This window comes from Oncorhynchus gorbuscha, linkage group LG18 (genome assembly GCF_021184085.1).
Source record: "Oncorhynchus gorbuscha isolate QuinsamMale2020 ecotype Even-year linkage group LG18, OgorEven_v1.0, whole genome shotgun sequence".
Taxonomy (NCBI): domain Eukaryota; kingdom Metazoa; phylum Chordata; class Actinopteri; order Salmoniformes; family Salmonidae; genus Oncorhynchus; species Oncorhynchus gorbuscha.
This window is the reverse complement of record NC_060190.1, coordinates 27,599,654-27,617,860: the sequence shown is the minus strand read 5'-3', so window position 1 is coordinate 27,617,860 and position 18,207 is coordinate 27,599,654. Positions and strand designations below refer to the sequence as shown.

Sequence of the window (18,207 nt, the reverse complement as noted above, 5' to 3'; positions counted from 1 at the left end):
GTCACACCCGTTCTGGAAAATTCCCAATATCATCAATTAAGCAGTGCAGATACACATCATATTCTTCATGATTAGGCTCCTCATGGAGATTCTATTCCGGATGAACGTCTTCTAACACTTGAGAATCATTAATATCCTCTAGTGAAGAAGATGAATTGGCAAACGATTGGAGTATTCATAATGTGCGCTTTTGTTTCGTCCAATAACTTCTGCCAGACCTAACTGCCTTTGGACAGCCACTACTACTACAAGTCAATTATGCTACAGATAAACTGACTAAATTCAGAGGTTGACTGACCTTTACTCTGAGGCTTTTTTTTCAGTGTAGGTTTAAGCAAATCAGTGGGAAAAAAGACTTGAACCATATACTTGAAGTGAAGAATGTGGGTTAAGTATATGGGATATGGTACAGGTAAATTATGGACACATCATTTGATAGATTAAAGTTACTTGTCTTGCAAAAGTTAGGCAGTTACACATTAAATTTACAATTTTATTGTATCCATATTAGCTATCTAACTAATGAATAACACCAGAGAAAAGTTTTGAGTTAGAAGTGCACACATCTAGATGCTAGACCAGAGGTGGGCAAACTTTTTGACTCGCGGGCCACAATGGGTTCTAAAATTTGACAGAGGGGGGCCGGGCCAGGAGCATTTGGAGGGAGTGTTTGGGCCGGATATACTAAAGCATTAAATGTAGTGTGTGCAAACCTCATAGCACAGTAAGAACACTACAACCCAATTTATTAACTGTCTTTCAAATGTGAAAAATAGCCCTTATCAGTTAATACATTTGTCTCAAGGAATATGCAAGATATGGCATTTACATACTATTTCGCAGATACTGGGAGGAGGAAATGTAAATAGATTAAAATAACATACGCACTGTGATTTATCAAGATTGCGTCTGTTTTTAATAAGTTTCAATCGAAGGTGCAAAGTTAAAGAAATCAACATTTATTGAAAAATGGAATCACTTTCAACATTCAAAACATATTATAGAAGACAAAAAAACAAGGAACAAACCAAAAAGACAGGCTTTTGAAAAATTAACTATTTTTCATAAAATTGTACAGTTATCTTAGCTAGCTGAATTGCTAGCAGAATTGTTTACTTGTTGCTAAGCAGTTGCTAGGGACTCTCCTGGAAGAAGCTAGCTAGCTTACAAAGAATAACAACAAAAAATATCTAGTTAACAGAAGAAAGGAAGACAAAATAAGGACAAAAGAAGGACAGAAGAAAAAGGAAAAGAAAGAGGACAACATAGTGAAACAGTCAGCACTTCTATTGCAACTTGTATTTCGTCGTCCTAACGTAGTCTACACTGCTATCTGCCCAGCAGCTAGCCAGCTAGCATACGTCCACCGTCTACCGAATAGCAGCACTGTAGAAACTATTACACTCAACTGAACGACTTGATTAGTGTAGTGTTAGCTAGCTACATAGTTCTCTTTGCTGTCTTCGTATCCAAGATAATTGTGTAGTTTAGAGCGTGTAGTCTTAGAGTGATTATCTTAATTTACTGAGGTTAGCTAGCCAGCTATTTGTCGTCCTTAACGTAGGAGACACTGCTAGCTAAACAACAGCTAGCCAACGTCTACTGAATAGAACTTCCGCACTCAACAACCCGGTCGCATTCCGCTTCGCTCCACAGGTAGTATCACATTTTTCATTTCATTTCATTACAGCACAACGGTTTGATTTGTTTGATCGTAGCTAGCTACATAGCTAGCTACATAGCCGTCTGTGTATCAAAGATAATTGTTGTCGTTCTTTTAACGCAACGTAACGTAATCAACACTGCTAGCTAGCCAGCTTAGCAGCACTGTAGAAACTATTACACTCAACGGAACAACTTGATTAGTGTAGTGTCAACAACGCAGCCACTGCCAGCTAGCCTACAAAGTCAACAACGCAGCCACTGCCAGCTAGCCTACTTCAGCAGTACTGTATCATTTTAATCATTTTAGTCAATAAGATTCTTGCTACGTAAGCTTAACTTTCTGAACATTCGAGACGTGTAGTCCACTTGTCATTCCAATCTCCTTGCATTAGCGTAGCCTCTTCTGTAGCCTGTCAACTATGTGTCTGTCTATCCCTGTTCTCTCCTCTCTGCACAGACCATACAAACGCTCCACACCGCGTGGCCGCTGCCACCCTAATCTGGTGATCCCAGCGTGCACGACCCACGTGGAGTTCCAGGTCTCCGGTAGCCTCTGGAACTGCCGATCTGCAGCCAACAAGGCAGAGTTCATCTCAGCCTATGCCTCCCTCCAGTCCCTCGACTTCTTGGCACTGACAGAAACATGGATCACCACAGATAACACTGCTACTCCTACTGCTCTCTCTTCGTCCGCCCACGTGTTCTCGCACACCCCGAGAGCTTCTGGTCAGCGGGGTGGTGGCATCGGGATCCTTATCTCTCCCAAGTGGTCATTCTCTCTTTCTCCCCTTACCCATCTGTCTATCGCCTCCTTTGAATTTCATGCTGTCACAGTTACCAGCCCTTTCAAGCTTAACATCCTTATCATTTATCGCCCTCCAGGTCCCCTCGGAGAGTTCATCAATGAGCTTGATGCCTTGATAAGCTCCTTTCCTGAGGATGGCTCACCTCTCACAGTTCTGGGCGAAACCTCCCCACGTCTACCTTTGACTCATTCCTCTCTGCCTCCTTCTTTCCACTCCTCTCCTCTTTTGACCTCACCCTCTCACCTTCCCCCTACTCACAAGGCAGGCAATACGCTCGACCTCATCTTTACTAGATGCTGTTTTTCCACTAACCTCATTGCAACTCCCCTCCAAGTCTCCGACCACTACCTTGTATCCTTTTCCCTCTCGCTCTCATCCAACACTTCCCACACTGCCCCTACTCGGATGGTATCGCGCCGTCCCAACCTTCGCTCTCTCTCCCCCGCTCCTCTTCCATCCTATCATCTCTTCCCTCTGCTCAAACCTTCTCCAACCTATCTCCTGATTCTGCCTCCTCAACCCTCCTCTCCTCCCTTTCTGCATCCTTTGACTCTCTATGTCCCCTATCTTCCAGGCCGGCTCGGTCCTCCCCTCCCGCTCCGTGGCTTGACGACTCATTGCGAGCTCACAGAACAGGGCTCCGGGCAGCCGAGCGGAAATGGAGGAAAACTCGCCTCCCTGCGGACCTGGCATCCTTTCACTCCCTCCTCTCTACATTTTCCTCCTCTGTCTCTGCTGCTAAAGCCACTTTCTACCACTCTAAATTCCAAGCATCTGCCTCTAACCCTAGGAAGCTCTTTGCCACCTTCTCCTCCCTCCTGAATCCTCCTCCCCCTCCCCCCTCCTCCCTCTCTGCAGATGACTTCGTCAACCATTTTGAAAAGAAGGTCGACGACATCCGATCCTCGTTTGCTAAGTCAAACGACACCGCTGGTTCTGCTCACAGTGCCCTACCCTGTGCTCTGACCTCTTTCTCCCCTCTCTCTCCAGATGAAATCTCGCGTCTTGTGACGGCCGGCCGCCCAACAACCTGCCCGCTTGACCCTATCCCCTCCTCTCTTCTCCAGACCATTTCCGGAGACCTTCTCCCTTACCTCACCTCGCTCATCAACTTATCCCTGACCGCTGGCTACGTCCCTTCCGTCTTCAAGAGAGCGAGAGTTGCACCCCTTCTGAAAAAACCTACACTCGATCCCTCCGATGTCAACAACTACAGACCAGTATCCCTTCTTTCTTTTCTCTCCAAAACTCTTGAACGTGCCGTCCTTGGTCAGCTCTCCCGCTATCTCTCTCAGAATGACCTTCTTGATCCAAATCAGTCAGGTTTCAAGACTAGTCATTCAACTGAGACTGCTCTTCTCTGTATCACGGAGGCGCTCCGCACCGCTAAAGCTAACTCTCTCTCCTCTGCTCTCATCCTTCTAGACCTATCGGCTGCCTTCGATACTGTGAACCATCAGATCCTCCTCTCCACCCTCTCCGAGTTGGGCATCTCCGGCGTGGCCCACGCTTGGATTGCGTCCTACCTGACAGGTCGCTCCTACCAGGTGGCGTGGCGAGAATCTGTCTCCTCACCACGCGCTCTCACCACTGGTGTCCCCCAGGGCTCTGTTCTAGGCCCTCTCCTATTCTCGCTATACACCAAGTCACTTGGCTCTGTCATAACCTCACATGGTCTCTCCTATCATTGCTATGCAGACGACACACAATTAATCTTCTCCTTTCCCCCTTCTGATGACCAGGTGGCGAATCGCATCTCTGCATGTCTGGCAGACATATCAGTGTGGATGACGGATCACCACCTCAAGCTGAACTTCGGCAAGACGGAGCTGCTCTTCCTCCCGGGAAGGACTGCCCGTTCCATGATCTCGCCATCACGGTTGACAACTCCATTGTGTCCTCCTCCCAGAGCGCTAAGAACCTTGGCGTGATCCTGGACAACACCCTGTCGTTCTCAACTAACATCAAGGCGGTGGCCCGTTCCTGTAGGTTCATGCTCTACAACATCCGCAAACGACCCTGCCTCACACAGGAAGCGGCACAGGTCCTAATCCAGGCACTTGTCATCTCCCGTCTGGATTACTGCAACTCGCTGTTGGCTGGGCTCCCTGCCTGTGCCATTAAACCCCTACAACTCATCCAGAACGCCGCAGCCCGTCTGGTGTTCAACCTTCCCAAGTTCTCTCACGTCACCCCGCTCCTCCACTCTCTCCACTGGCTTCCAGTTGAAGCTCGCATCCGCTACAAGACCATGGTGCTTGCCTACGGAGCTGTGAGGGGAACGGCACCTCAGTACCTCCAGGCTCTGATCAGGCCCTACACCCAAATAAGGGCACTGCGTTCATCCACCTCTGGCCTGCTCGCCTCCCTACCACTGAGGAAGTACAGTTCCCGCTCAGCCCAGTCAAAACTGTTCGCTGCTCTGGCTCCACAATGGTGGAACAAACTCCCTCACGACGCCAGGACAGCGGAATCAATCACCACCTTCCGGAGACACCTGAAACCCCACCTCTTTAAGGAATACCTAGGATAGGATAAAGTAATCCTTCTCACCCCCCTTAAAATATGTAGATGCACTATTGTAAAGTGGCTGTTCCACTGGATGTCATAAGGTGAATGCACCAATTTGTAAGTCGCTCTGGATAAGAGCGTCTGCTAAATGACTTAAATGTAATGTAAATGTAAATTATTACACAACGAAATACTCAAGCTCAATAATATCTACTTGTGTTAAACTCCGCAAAATCATGGATGGATTGTCCTGACCGCGCGCTCTACAAACTCGCCACGGACGCCCTCGCCTTCACGCGCAAACAGTACACGTGTATCGTTGCCAAGCACACAGACATAGGCTGTATTAAATATCCTACCTGCAGCTGAAAATGTAAATTAAGAGCGATGTGCGGCGTGTTAATTAAGCTACTGTACCGCTGCTGTGCGTAAATGCGCATTGCTCTTAATTAAAAGACGCACTTCCAAACTTTCCATATGCATTTTCTCATAATACAGCAGAAAAACTCACCATTTCAGTGGGAACAGTGTTGTTGGTCTTCCTTTTTTGCCAGTGCATCAAAGTCTGGAGTTAGTTTTGTTGTGGCAATTCTCAGGACAGATCTGAGGTGTTGGTCAGTTAACTTGGATCTGTGATGGGCTTTGTTGCTAAACGTCTGCTCACACACGTAGGTCGAGCCAAACAACACCAGCATCTTCTGCGCCGTCCTCCGGAGGTTTGGAAACGCGGTCTCGTTAAGTGAAGCGTAAAAGTCATTCAGTTTAAGAGACTTGAACTTCTCCTTTGAGACGGAGTCAGACTGAAGATCGATGGTGCTGATTCGGGGTCTTGTGACAGGGGACAGGACACCAGTTGAAGTGACTTGTCAATTTTTTCAAAATCACAGAACCGACGGCAAAATTCTCTGTGCAGATCGTCCAGTGATTTGCAGTATTTCTTCGCATTTCGGGCGGCCTCTTTCTGCACGGCTAGTGTGGGGAAATGTGCGAAAGATTTGTTTGACATTTGCCTGGAGAATAAAACCAGCTTGGATTTGAAGGCTCTCACATTTGTGTAAATGTCGTGCGCAAACTGATCTTTCCCCTGTCGCTTCACGTTCAGCTCATTCATGTGTGAAAATATGTCCACAGCAAACGCAAAGTCACAAAGCCAGTTTGTGTCGCTCAGCTCGGGGAATTCTTCGGATTTCCCCATTAAATTAAAAAATGAGCGAATCTCGTCTTTGAGCTCCCAGACTCGTTGAAACACTTTCCCCAAACTTAACCAGCGGACGAGAGAGTGGTAAAGTAGGTCCTGGTGATCTGCATTAGTTTCTTCCAGGAACGTAATGAACTGATGATGATTAAGTCCCCTTGCTCGTATGAAGTTAACAAGTTTTACAACTGGATCCACGACGTGATTAAGCTGCAATACAGACTTACACAGAGACTCCTGATGAATGATGCAGTGAAGTAAAATAACATCCTGGTCAGGGTTTTCTTTCACTTTATCCTGGATTATTTTCAGCACCCCGATGTTTTTTCCAGTTAAATTTGGCGATCCATCCGTGGTGACATTGGCAAGTTTACTCCAAGGTAGCTTCATTCTCTCGATGACAGCAGACACCTCTTCATATAAGTCCTCTCCTCGCGTTTTCCCTTTCAGTGATTCCATGCTCAAAAGCTCCTCCGTTATCTCAAAACTGTCGTTAATCCCTCGGATAAAAATTAGGAGCTGAGCAGTGTCTTTTATGTCGTTACTTTCATCCAGTGCTAGTGAATATAACTTAAAGGACTCCGCCTTTTTGTTTAACTCGCTGACTATATCTTTGTCAATCAGTTCCACGCGGCGAGTCACTGTCCTGCGTGCTAAACTGATTTTTTCAAACTTGGCTTTGCTCTCCGGACACAAGAGACCTGCTGTCTCTACCATGCACTCTTTCAAAAACTCGCCTTCGGAGAAAGGCTTGCTAGCCTTTGCTAATTTGAATGCCAGCAAATAACTTGCCTTGGTACTTGACTCTTGAATTGCAGTTTGTCGGTGAAAAAAGTTCTGTTGACTCTGAGCAGTAGCCGCCCGTTCTTGTGTTGACTGCTTGCTAGCATAGTTTGCATGCTTCGTGGCAAAGTGACGGCTGATATTGTACTCTTTGAAAACCGCAACAGCTTCTTGGCATATCAGACATACAGCCGTTGATCGGACTTCAGTGAAGAAGTATTTTGTTGTCCACTCCTTATTAAACACTCGGCATTCGCTGTCCACTTTCCTTCTCTTTGGTCCGCTCATTTTCACAGAAGGGCTTAATGGTGACGTGAAACGAAGTGAAAATTAAAGTGAAATAAAGAGAAATACGCGCCACTCCAACAACGGTCAATGTGTTTTGAGTGCGCCATCTATTGGGGAAACGTGGGCATTGCAGGGAAAGGGGAAAAAAGGAGGTTTTTACTATAATTTGGACAAGTTCGGCGGGCCGGATTAAAATTCGCTGATAAGACTTACTTTTGTAAAACGGCTACAAAGTCAACATTAAATAACTTCTAGCTCTTGCTAAATTAGTTTTGTTGGCCAGACAAACAATGTGACCATCGGTAAAATATTCAAACCATTTAGTCTACGTAGCTTACCCGTTTACTGAGTTTTAAAAAAAATCGCAAAACAATTCATGTTAACAAATGTTATGGCTGAGCCGATTGCTTACCTGTCAGTTTGTGAAGTCGACCGTTCCCTCATTAAAAACCATTCACATTTAAGCACGGCTCGCGTACATCTTCACTGAGTTGTGGGATCAATCCTGGAATGTTCTCGACCGCGAGGGGCCGCTGATGGCTGATTTTGGGCTCTCAGCCCCAAAGCTCAGTCATGTTTTCTGGGAAGGTTTATAGCTAGCTAATATTGACATTATATTTAATATATGAAACCCACCAGGGACACCAATGACTTCTGCCACATTTCCTTCACTCTGCATTTTTATTTGTTTGTTTCTACTTAAAAGTCAGTCACATCATAGAGTTCTGGGAACCCCACCACAGCAATAATCAATTTCTCCTCCATTCTTCTGGTTAAAGCTAGCGATGGACTAACGTAGAAACAACAAACATTGATTGATGGAACTAAACTTTACACATTCTAGCAGGACCCTACACCAACCTTGGTCATCGCCCAACATTAGCTAGATTCTTTACATACACTTTTTCACAAGATGACAACCTGGTTAAACACGAATTAAAGTGTCATACTTATGTCAAAACACCCCTAAAGTTAGCTTGCTTATAGCGATTTTTATAAATTAACTTGACAACCGTGCCTCTACACCTGCATTGCTTGCTGTTTGGGGTTTTAGGCTGGTTTTTTTCTGTACAGCACTTTGAGATATCAGCTGATGTACGAAGGGCTAATATAAATTAATTTGATTTGATGCCCAAAAAAATATGCATAGTCATTTGTCTCTACATTCACTAACATATTTGCACTATTCATCATGACGTTATAATTACTTACATTTGCTTCCATCCTAGTATCTTTGCTGAAGATTGTCTCCAGTGTTGACATTTTATTTTATAAATACATTTAAAAAATCTACCCCTTCCCTGAAAATGTCTATTTTACACTGCTCATAATGTCTGAATTTTGAAATCCCAAACAGAAAAGTATTTAGAGCCTTTTTACCTATTCGTAACTTAATTCGCTAAGACAATGTGCTGTAGGACGTTGCTACTCAGGCAGGCGCTAATGCGTCTCTCTTTAGTTACTGAAAGAATGGTGTTAGGGTTGCGTAAATCCGAATCTGGTATCAGGATAAATATAACAATGAGTCACCGATTTTATACTATGTATTTTTTATTAGCTAAGTAATAAATGGCAAATGCAACTTTCGTATATATGGGCTCACTGTAATACCACGCAGGGCAGAACAGAGAACTGACAAGATGTATGTAAAACAGTATTCTTTATACTGTGATAAGACAGTTCCAACCCTTCTGTTATCACAGTAGAGACTGGGCGTGGTTTAAACTTGCTCAGCCTATTGCAGGCGCTCAGGCGGGTCCCCGCCTCTTGGCGCTTCTGTTGATAGATGTTGCTGTGAAGAACATCCATGCGCTCATGCTCGATACCGTTATCTCGCACCTGGCTCCTGTTATCTAAAAAAAGACTGCTTGTTCTGCAACCCCATGCTACTTTGTATTTTTCCATCATGAGAAAGGCCCATGGCCCTGAAGCTTTTAACAATGTTTGAAGTCGGCTATGTTGCATAACACATACATACATCCACACAAGCCAACAGCAGATAATATTCAATCATATATGGTAATGGCTATGATGTAAAACACAGGATCCAACTATGGGCAATAATTGTGCACCTTACTTCACAATTTAAGTTAAATTATGATTAACTGAATGATAAGGAGGGTGAAAAAGTTTACTTAATTTAGAAAGACAATAGTGTAATGATGAGTTTGTTATGTTATTTATTTTTATTTTTTCACCTTTATTTAACCAGGTAGGCAAGTTGAGAACAAGTTCTCATTTACAATTGCGACCTGGCCAAGATAAAGCAAAGCAGTTCCAGGCATCCTCTACTGACAGAATGAGATCAATATCCTTCCAGGATACCCCGGCCAGGTCGATTAGAAAGGCCTGCTCGCGGAAGTGTTTCAGGGAGCGTTTTACAGTGATGAGTGGAGGTCGTTTGACCGCTGACCCATTACGGATGCAGGCAATGAGGCAGTGATCGCTGAGATCTTGGTTGAAGACAGCAGATGTGTATTTAGAGGGGAAGTTGGTTAGGATGATATCTATGAGGGTGCCCGTGTTTAAGGCTTTGGGGGGGTACCTGGTAGGTTCATTGATAATTTGTGTGAGATTGAGGGCATCAAGTTTAGATTGTAGGATGGCTGGGGTGTTAAGCATGTTCCAGTTTAGGTCGCCTAGCAGCACGAGCTCTGAAGATAGATGGGGGGCAATCAGTTTACATATGGTGTCCAGAGCACAGATGGGGGCAGAGGGTGGTCTATAGCAGGCGGCAACGGTGAGAGACTTGTTTTTAGAGAGGTGGATTTTTAAAAGTAGAAGTTCAAATTGTTTGGGTACAGACCTGGATAGTAGGACAGAATTCTGCAGGCTATCTTTGCAGTAGATTGCAACACCGCCCCCTTTGGCAGTTCTATCTTGTCTGAAAATGTTGTAGTTTGGAATTAAAATTTCAGAATTTTTGGTGGTCTTCCTAAGCCAGGATTCAGACACAGCTAAAACATCCGGGTTGGCAGAGTGTGCTAAAGCAGTGAATAGAACAAATTTAGGGAGGAGGCTTCTAATGTTAACATGCATGAAACCAAGGCTATTACGGGTACAGAAGTCATCAAAAGAGAGCGCCTGGGGAATAGGAGTGGAGCTAGGCACTGCAGGGCCTGGATTCACCTCTACATCGCCAGAGGAACATAGGAGGAGAAGAATAAGGGTACGGCTAAAAGCAATAAGAATTGGTCGTCTAGAATGTCTGGAACAGAGAGTAAAAGGAGGTTTCTAGGGGCAATAAAATAGCATCAAGGTATAATGTACAGACAAAGGTATGGTAGGATGTGAATACAGTAGAGGTAAACCTAGGTATTGAGTGATGAAGAGAGATATTGTCTCTAGAAACATCATTGAAACCAGGAGATGTCATTGTATGTGTGGGTGGTGGAACTAATAAATTGAATAAGGTATAGTGAGCAGGACTAGAGGCTCTACAGTGAAATAAGCCAATAAACACTAACCAGAACAGCAATGGACAAGACATATTGACATTAAGGAGAGGCATCCTTAGTCGAGTGATCAAAAGGGGCCAGTGAGTGGAGAGGTTGGCTTGGAGGTCACGGCGATTTAGACAGCTGGCCAGGACATCGGTAGCAAGCTAGCATAGGATGGAGGTCTGTTGTTAGCCACTTCTTGCGTTCCGTCAGTAGATTAGTGGGGTTCCGTGTGGTAGAGGGGATTAGTCAAAATCACACAAAAAAACAAAAAAAAAAAAAAAATAGATATAGTTATAGAGGCCCAAGAAGAAACATAATAATAATAAAAATAAATAAATTGTCCGATTGTCTATTCTGAGAGCAGCCGGTAAGACAGCTAACGGTTAGCAGGCCGCAGATGGGCGTTCAGGTAACGTCGCGACGGAGGAGCCAGCCAGATCTCCTTCGGGTAGATAACGTCGGCAGTCCAGTTGTGAAGGCCCGGTGGGGCTCCGCGTAGGCAGTAAAACGGGTCCGGATAGGTGACTGCAGCCCAGGAGTGATTGACGGAGCTCAGGAGTGATTGACGGAGCTGGCTAGCTCCGGAGTAATTGATGTTTGCTCCGGAATCGACGAGAGTAGATCGACACACGGATAGCAGCTAGCTAGCTGTGAGATCCGGGAATTAATTTCCAGAGAGCAGTTGAAATCCAAGGACATGGAGAGAAAAAAATGGTCTGGTATGTTCCGTTCCGAGCCGTGCCGTACAAAACTGGCGATAGATTTGAGCTAAAGGATAGCTGATGACCACAAACCGTGGTTAGCTGAATACTAACGATTTGCCAGTAAAAAAGCTAACTAGCTTCTGAACTAGCTTCTGATTAGCTTCTGGCTAGCTTCTTGGAGGATTGCAGATTTGAGGTCAATAATACTTATTTATAAATATAAATTGGTGAGGCGGGTTGCAGGAGAGTGTTTTGAAGATGAGTTGATGGAAAATAAAAATAAAATGTATGTGAAAAAAGTTGTAAATAATATATATATATATATATATACAGGACACGACAAGACGAGGACAAAAGACGTCTGAACTGCTATGCCATCTCGGGATGATGGGATGTTATGCCTACGCTGACAATTTACTAATTTGACCGCATGGCATGCAAGGTTGATACTGTCACGGCTGTTGAAAGGAGAGGACCAAGGTGCAGCCTAGTGAGCATATATTTTATTTTATTAATCAAAATGACACCGAACAAAAACAAATAGCACTACAAAAACAAACTGTGAAGCTCAGTGCCCTAAACAAAGTCAACTACCCACCAAGACAGGTGTAAAAAAGGGCTACCTACGTATGGTTCTCAATCAGAGACAACGATAGACAGCTGTCCCTGATTGAGAACCCTACCCGGCCAAAACATAGAAATACAAACAATAGAGTATAGAATACCCACCCCAACACACCTTGACTAAACCAAATTACAGACATAAACAGGATCTCTAAGGTAAGGGCGTGACAGATACCATTTTCTTTTAAATGTTACTTTGTAAAAAGAAGCTGTTACAGGAGGACTGTTTTATTTACTGTGATTCTATTACTAATCAAATGTATTGTAAGGGAAACAAAAACATGCTACATGTTGTAGGCCTTTAGAATAAAGCAAAAATATCAGTGACTCTATCCAGCGACAAACAATGCCAGCCCACTGAATGAATGACAAATGGATGGAATGGACGATAATAGTGCAAGTGTGAGGATTTATGTCTATGCTCTATAACCCACTACTATATCAGGTAAGATTGAATTGTTTGAACAGCAGTTTCCTGTGTGTGTGTGTGTGTGTGTCAAGAACTGAGCAACGTGCTGAGACTGCTGCATGTTGCAAAACTGTAGATAACAGCCCAGCAGATGCTTTGTCCTTGTGTTTGTATGTGACAATATTGAGCACATGGTGTGACTTGCTGTATCTTACAAAGTTGTGGTTAATCAGGTATAGGGAGGGGTAGTCATCACAAGGTTTAACTGAGATAGAAAAATACTGAACAACACAATAGCAGGAACTGAGCAACTGTTATAACTAGGGGGTGATAGCAGAACAGTAAGAAGCTATACATCGACGGAGGGAGAACTCCAAGAAGCGCCAAGAGGCGGGGACCAGCCTGAGCGCCTGCGATAGGCTGAGCAAGTTTAAACCACGCCCAGCCTCTACTGTGATAGTTCCAACCCGTCTGTTGGCCTATGTCTATCACAGTATAAAGAATACTGTTTACATACAGTTCTCTATTCTGCCCTGCGTGGTATTACAGTGAGCCCAGCCCGTATTTACGAAAGTTGCATTTGCCATTTATTACTTAGCTAATAAAAGATACATAGTATAAAATAGGTAATAATAATAATATATGCCATTTAGCAGACGCTTTTATCCAAAGCGACTTACAGTCATGTGTGCATACATTCTACGTATGGGTGGTCCCGGGGATCGAACCCACTACCCTGGCGTTACAAGCGCCATGCTCTACCAACTGAGCTACAGTCACAGTCACAACTGAGTCACAGAAGGTGACTCATTGTTATATTTATCCTAATACCAGATTCGAATTTACGCAACCCTAACAGAGCAACTGAACTCCTACTCAAGCACGTGGCAGATAAAGGATATAAGGTCAAACGTGAAAAAGGGCAATGCTGCAGGAGAACTGTACAATTCCTGGGGAGGGTGCTCTCAGGACAAGGACAGGCAGAGTCATCAGCCCAGAGGACTTCTATTCTGGAGCACCCTAAACCCATCAATGTGCAACACTTGCTATCCTTTCTGGGCATCACTGGGTACAGCAGGACTCATGTGCCTGAATACTGCTTGAAAGTTGAACCCCTCAGAGCCATTCTCAGACAGGCTGGTAACCGTAATCTCACAGCCAAGCTCACTTGGATGCCAAAGCTGTGTTCATAGCACTAAAACAAACCCTTTCCCAAACAGAGGCCCTATCCCTACCTGACTACACCATTCCATTTAGATTGGATGTTTGTGAACAGGATGGCTATGTCCATTCCATCCTTTATCAGAAACAAAAGGGGGAGAGAACAGTGTTACAGTGCACAACTGGACAACATTGAATGTGGCCAAACGGATTGTGCGAGACACATTGCTGCTCTGTCTAAAGCAATAGGGAAAACATCTCATATCGTTATGAGACATCCTCTGGAAATCAACACAGATCATGGAGTAACAGCTTTTATTAGCTCAAAATTGTTCACTCTCCAGCAAAAGAAAATCAAACATCACAAAAATGATCACAGCAAAACACATTACCTATGTTACAGGTGCAACCAACATGACAGACGGAATGGGACACGGAGAACCGCACATTTGTGAGGACAGGGCAGCAAAACAAGTAAAGGTCAGGATGGACCTCGAGAATGTCCCGTTGGAAGGAACAGCAGAGACTCTGTTTACGGACGGTTGTTGTTACAGACACCAGGAGAAGGTAACATAGCATCCTATGCAGTGGTGAAGCAAGGAGGAGGGACAGGAACACACGAGGTGGTAGAATCAAAGAGATTGGACCCATCTGAGGCCTCAGCCCAGCTGGCTGAAGTCAGAGCTCTGGAACTGAGCAAAGGGAAAAGAGTGAACATCTACACAGATTCTGCATACGCACATGGCATTGCACATATAGATGGCCCACAATGGATGAGGGGCTACCTGACCAGCTCAAAGAACCCATAAAACACAAACAGGAAGTGCAACGACTAATTGAAGAGATACAGCTGCCAAGGAATGTGGCCATCATGAAATGTAAAGGGCACAGTAAAGAAGGCACCAGTGTGAGACAAGACAACGACAGGGCAGACCAAGCGGCCAAAGAAGCTGGAGGATATACTGCACAACAGATGGTACAAAGGACAAGAGAAATACAGGAAGAACTAACAATGGATACAGTTAGGCAACTGCAAGAAGCAGCGGATGTATACGAACAGACTGTTTGGAATAGGCATGGAGCCAGAAGAGATCACCAAGGCATCTGGAGAGCACTCACTGGAAAGACGGTAGCACCAACCAAGTTACTAAGGTCAATGATATGAGAAGAATACAACAAAGGGCATGGGGGTTGGAAGAGCGTAGCCAAAGCTCTGGAAATATTGTGGTGGCACCCTCATATGCAGGACATGACAAGGGAAGTTTCAGACAGCCGTGACATCTGCCAAGGCTACAACAACAAAATCTCATTGGGAGCGGTAATAGGAAGCTTTCCTGTACCTGATGCACTGTTCCAGGATGTGTGCATTGACTTCACTGACATGGGACAAGACAATCAGGTGGAAGGGAAAAGATACCTGTTGGTAATGGTGGATAGGTTTCACCAGGTGGGTGGAAGCTATCCCCACAGCAAGGGAGGATGCACAGGCAGTTATCAAATGGCCTTATCCCAAGGTTCGGAGTTCCTCGAATGATCCGGTCCGACAATGGTTCCCACGTCAACAATAAACACCTGAAATAGGTGGAGCAAGCCATTAGGGATTACCCATACATTTGGGTCAGTATATCACCCTCCATCCCAGGGCCTTATGGAGAGGGCCAATCAGACTCTGAAACCAAAAATGGCTCAAATAAGGCAGGGACCAAGCTAAAATGGATAGATGCGTTACCCCTAGCTTTAATGTCTATGAGAAACTCCCCAGGGTCAGATATTCATCTTACTCCACATGAATTGATGACAGGAAGGAGAATGCCAGGTCCACCCGCTGATAACATGAGTTTGCCTGGTTTAGACATTGCTAAAGTCAGATACACAGACTACATGCAGGCGCTAACCTCTCTTGTCAAAAGACTGTCCGAACAGGTGGTGGAGGTCCGTACTCCTGCTGTTGAGACCACAGACGAAAACAGGGACATCCTGGTTGGTGACTGGGTGAGAGTGAAGGTGCACTCCAGGAAGTGGACACAACCCAGGTGGGAAGGGACCATTCCAAGTCAAGGAAGTATCAAGCCACTCCTTGAGGGTAAGAGAGGTCCATAGAGACATCTGGTACCATCAGGACACCAACCAAGCAGGACACCAGATCAAGTAGGTGAAGCTCTTGGTGAGTTACAGCCATAAAATATGGAATGGCACAACCTTCTGTTGGTGACCACACTAGTAGGACTAGTAGCCCATACTACAGGAAGCACTGTTATCACTCTAGAGGAAGGAGAGTCTCAGGTGCTCACTATACAGCACCTTGTAAGATATGGACATGGAGAAATGGGGCAAGGAGGATAGGGGATATCTGTCCGATACACACCCCAGGAGGCTGTAATGTTCTGACGTCCTACGCAAGACAACGACCAACTTATCTGTGTAATGGGAAGTGGTGTCCCTATTGGGACAACACGATAACTAATGTGGGAAAGTTTTGGGAATGGAGGACAGGTTACCCATATAGTATTGGGGATCTCTCTAAGGTGGGGAGATTCAATGATTTGGAAATCTCCTGGAAGGGACATTTGTAAAGGTGATGAAATCCTACTAACCATCAAAACCATTAAACTCTCTGATGCAGGTACTTACACCCTTGGACAGGACAGACCTGGGGCCGACACGATGGGCCTGTTTTTCATTAAGGTGCTGCCAAAACCACAGAGGTCCCAGATGAGCCAGGACCAGACACCCTCTTCCACCCCTCCTAACCCGAGACTGCCACCACCCACCACTGTGCCAAACCCCGTTCAGGTAATTAATGTTAGGGACTTTTCAGTAAGCGATCAACTAGGTACAGAGACTGGTTACGATGGAAGGGACAATTTGTGGTTGTCCTACATGAGATATACAGCAAGAACTCTGAAAGGGCAGGATTGTGTCATGTGTAGCCATGCTAGATCTATTCTGGCAACACACCCATTTGCATTAGGGAAAGGAGAGGGGTGGTTGTGTATTCTGAGGGGTTTCTATGAAGTCAAATCCAATTCAACTCTGTGTACCTCTTTGAGCCTAGTGTTCCCTTCCTCCTTAGCGGGCCCCATTGGGTGTAAGTCCTACGGGGGAAACTACAGCTGCATCACCGGAACAGGAACAGGAATGAACTATGGACGGTTGCCCCCAGCAGACTGTGTCAGTTATGTGACCATTAATGACTACTGGCCAATAGGGGGCCTAAACCAAACTAGTGGTTTAGCTGATGTATGGTGGATATGTGGACCCAATAAAGTTCTAACACCCATTCTTAGAGGGAACTGGCAGGGCACATGTGCTCTGGCCAGTTTAATAATACCACTATCATTGACATTACTGCTGAACAGCTGCTGGGCTCCGTAACAGAGGGACCTGTGAATAATCCATTGGTGCTTGGGAGGCATAGACTTACTGCTCCCTGGACAGCGGATGTGGTGGATATACACACCAACCTGTTGGGGGTACCAGTGGGGGTTCCTCAGCCCTGAGTAGAAATGATGGGTTTTGGCATCTGATGCCTATTGTAGGGCCAGCCATAGTGGATGCACAGCAATCTGCATGGCTAAATTACATTTATTACAACCAACAGCGTTTTGTGAATTTCTCCCGTGGTGCACTTACTGGTATGTCAGAACAGTTGGAGGCTACCTCTAGGGTGGCCAGGCAGAATAGGTTGGCCTTGGATATGATTCTCACTAATCAGGGGGGTGTAGGAGGATGGACTGTTCTCCTGGCTTGGTGGTTGGTTTGGTAAGTACACTGCACTGATGGTTACTGGCTGTCAGAATATCGGAGCATACCTCATGTCTCGAGGGGGTCCCCGAGACGACGAGTGACGACTGCACCCCGATGTTGTTCTCCAAATAGAGGAACGGTTCAGGAGAGCCGAGGTGGACCTGTTCGCGTCACGGGTGAACGCGCAATGTCCCCTATGGTTTTCTCTACAAGCCCAGGACGAACCGCCACTAGGGATAAATGCTTTTGCAAACCAGTGGCCAGAGGTTCTCCTGTACGCATTTCCACAGCTTGTTCTGTACTCAGCGTAGTTGAGGGCAGAACTTGAGTTAAGAAACGTAGCAGGACTAAAGGGCTGTGTTCCCATTAGGTCCGGACAATTATTTACAGACAGATTATTTCACTTATAATTCACTGTATCAAAATTCCAGTGGATCAGAAGTTTACATACACTAAGGCACTGACTGTGCCTTTAAACAGCTTGGAAAATTCCAGAAATTATGTCATGTGTTTAGAAGCTTCTGACATAATTTACATAATTTGAGTCAATTGGAGGTGTACCTGTGGATGTATTTCAAGGCCTACCTTCAAACTCACTGCCTCTTTGCTTGACATCACAGAAAAACCTAAAGAAATAAACCAAGACCTCAGAAAAAAAATTGTAGACCTCCACAAGTCTGATTCATCCTTGGGAGTAATTTCCAAACGCCTGAAGGTACCATGTTCATCTGTACAAACAATAGTATGTAAGTATAAACACCATGGGACCACGCAGCCGTCATACCGCTCAGGATGGAGACTCATTCTGTCTCCTAGAGATGAACATACTTTAGTGTGAAAAGTGAAAATCAATCGCAGAACAACAGCAAAG

At 45.1% G+C, this 18,207-nt stretch overlaps 2 protein-coding genes across 3 annotated transcripts in view; one reads left to right on the top strand and one right to left on the bottom strand.

Moving 5' to 3' along the window:
- The window catches only part of LOC124003241, a 28,701-nt gene extending 10,896 nt beyond the window's left edge, over positions 1–17,805 (top strand). Inside the window, exons 3-4 of one of the 2 annotated variants that reach the window (XR_006833198.1) lie at positions 15,500–15,737; positions 16,213–17,805. Coding sequence is in view for 1 of the 2 variants with exons in the window: in XM_046311335.1 (XP_046167291.1) it covers positions 16,053–16,964 (912 nt within the window). In the remaining variant the exon portion in view is untranslated. Of the gene's footprint in view, positions 1–15,499 lie in introns of both variants that reach the window. The other variant, XM_046311335.1, reaches the window with a different exon arrangement.
- The window catches only part of LOC124003240 (ubiquitin carboxyl-terminal hydrolase 37-like), a 30,121-nt gene continuing 23,581 nt past the window's right edge, over positions 11,668–18,207 (bottom strand). The window contains exon 11 of the mRNA XM_046311334.1: positions 11,668–15,161. Coding sequence (XP_046167290.1) covers positions 14,963–15,161 — 199 coding nt within the window. The 3' untranslated portion in view covers positions 11,668–14,962. The remainder of the gene's footprint in view (positions 15,162–18,207) is intronic.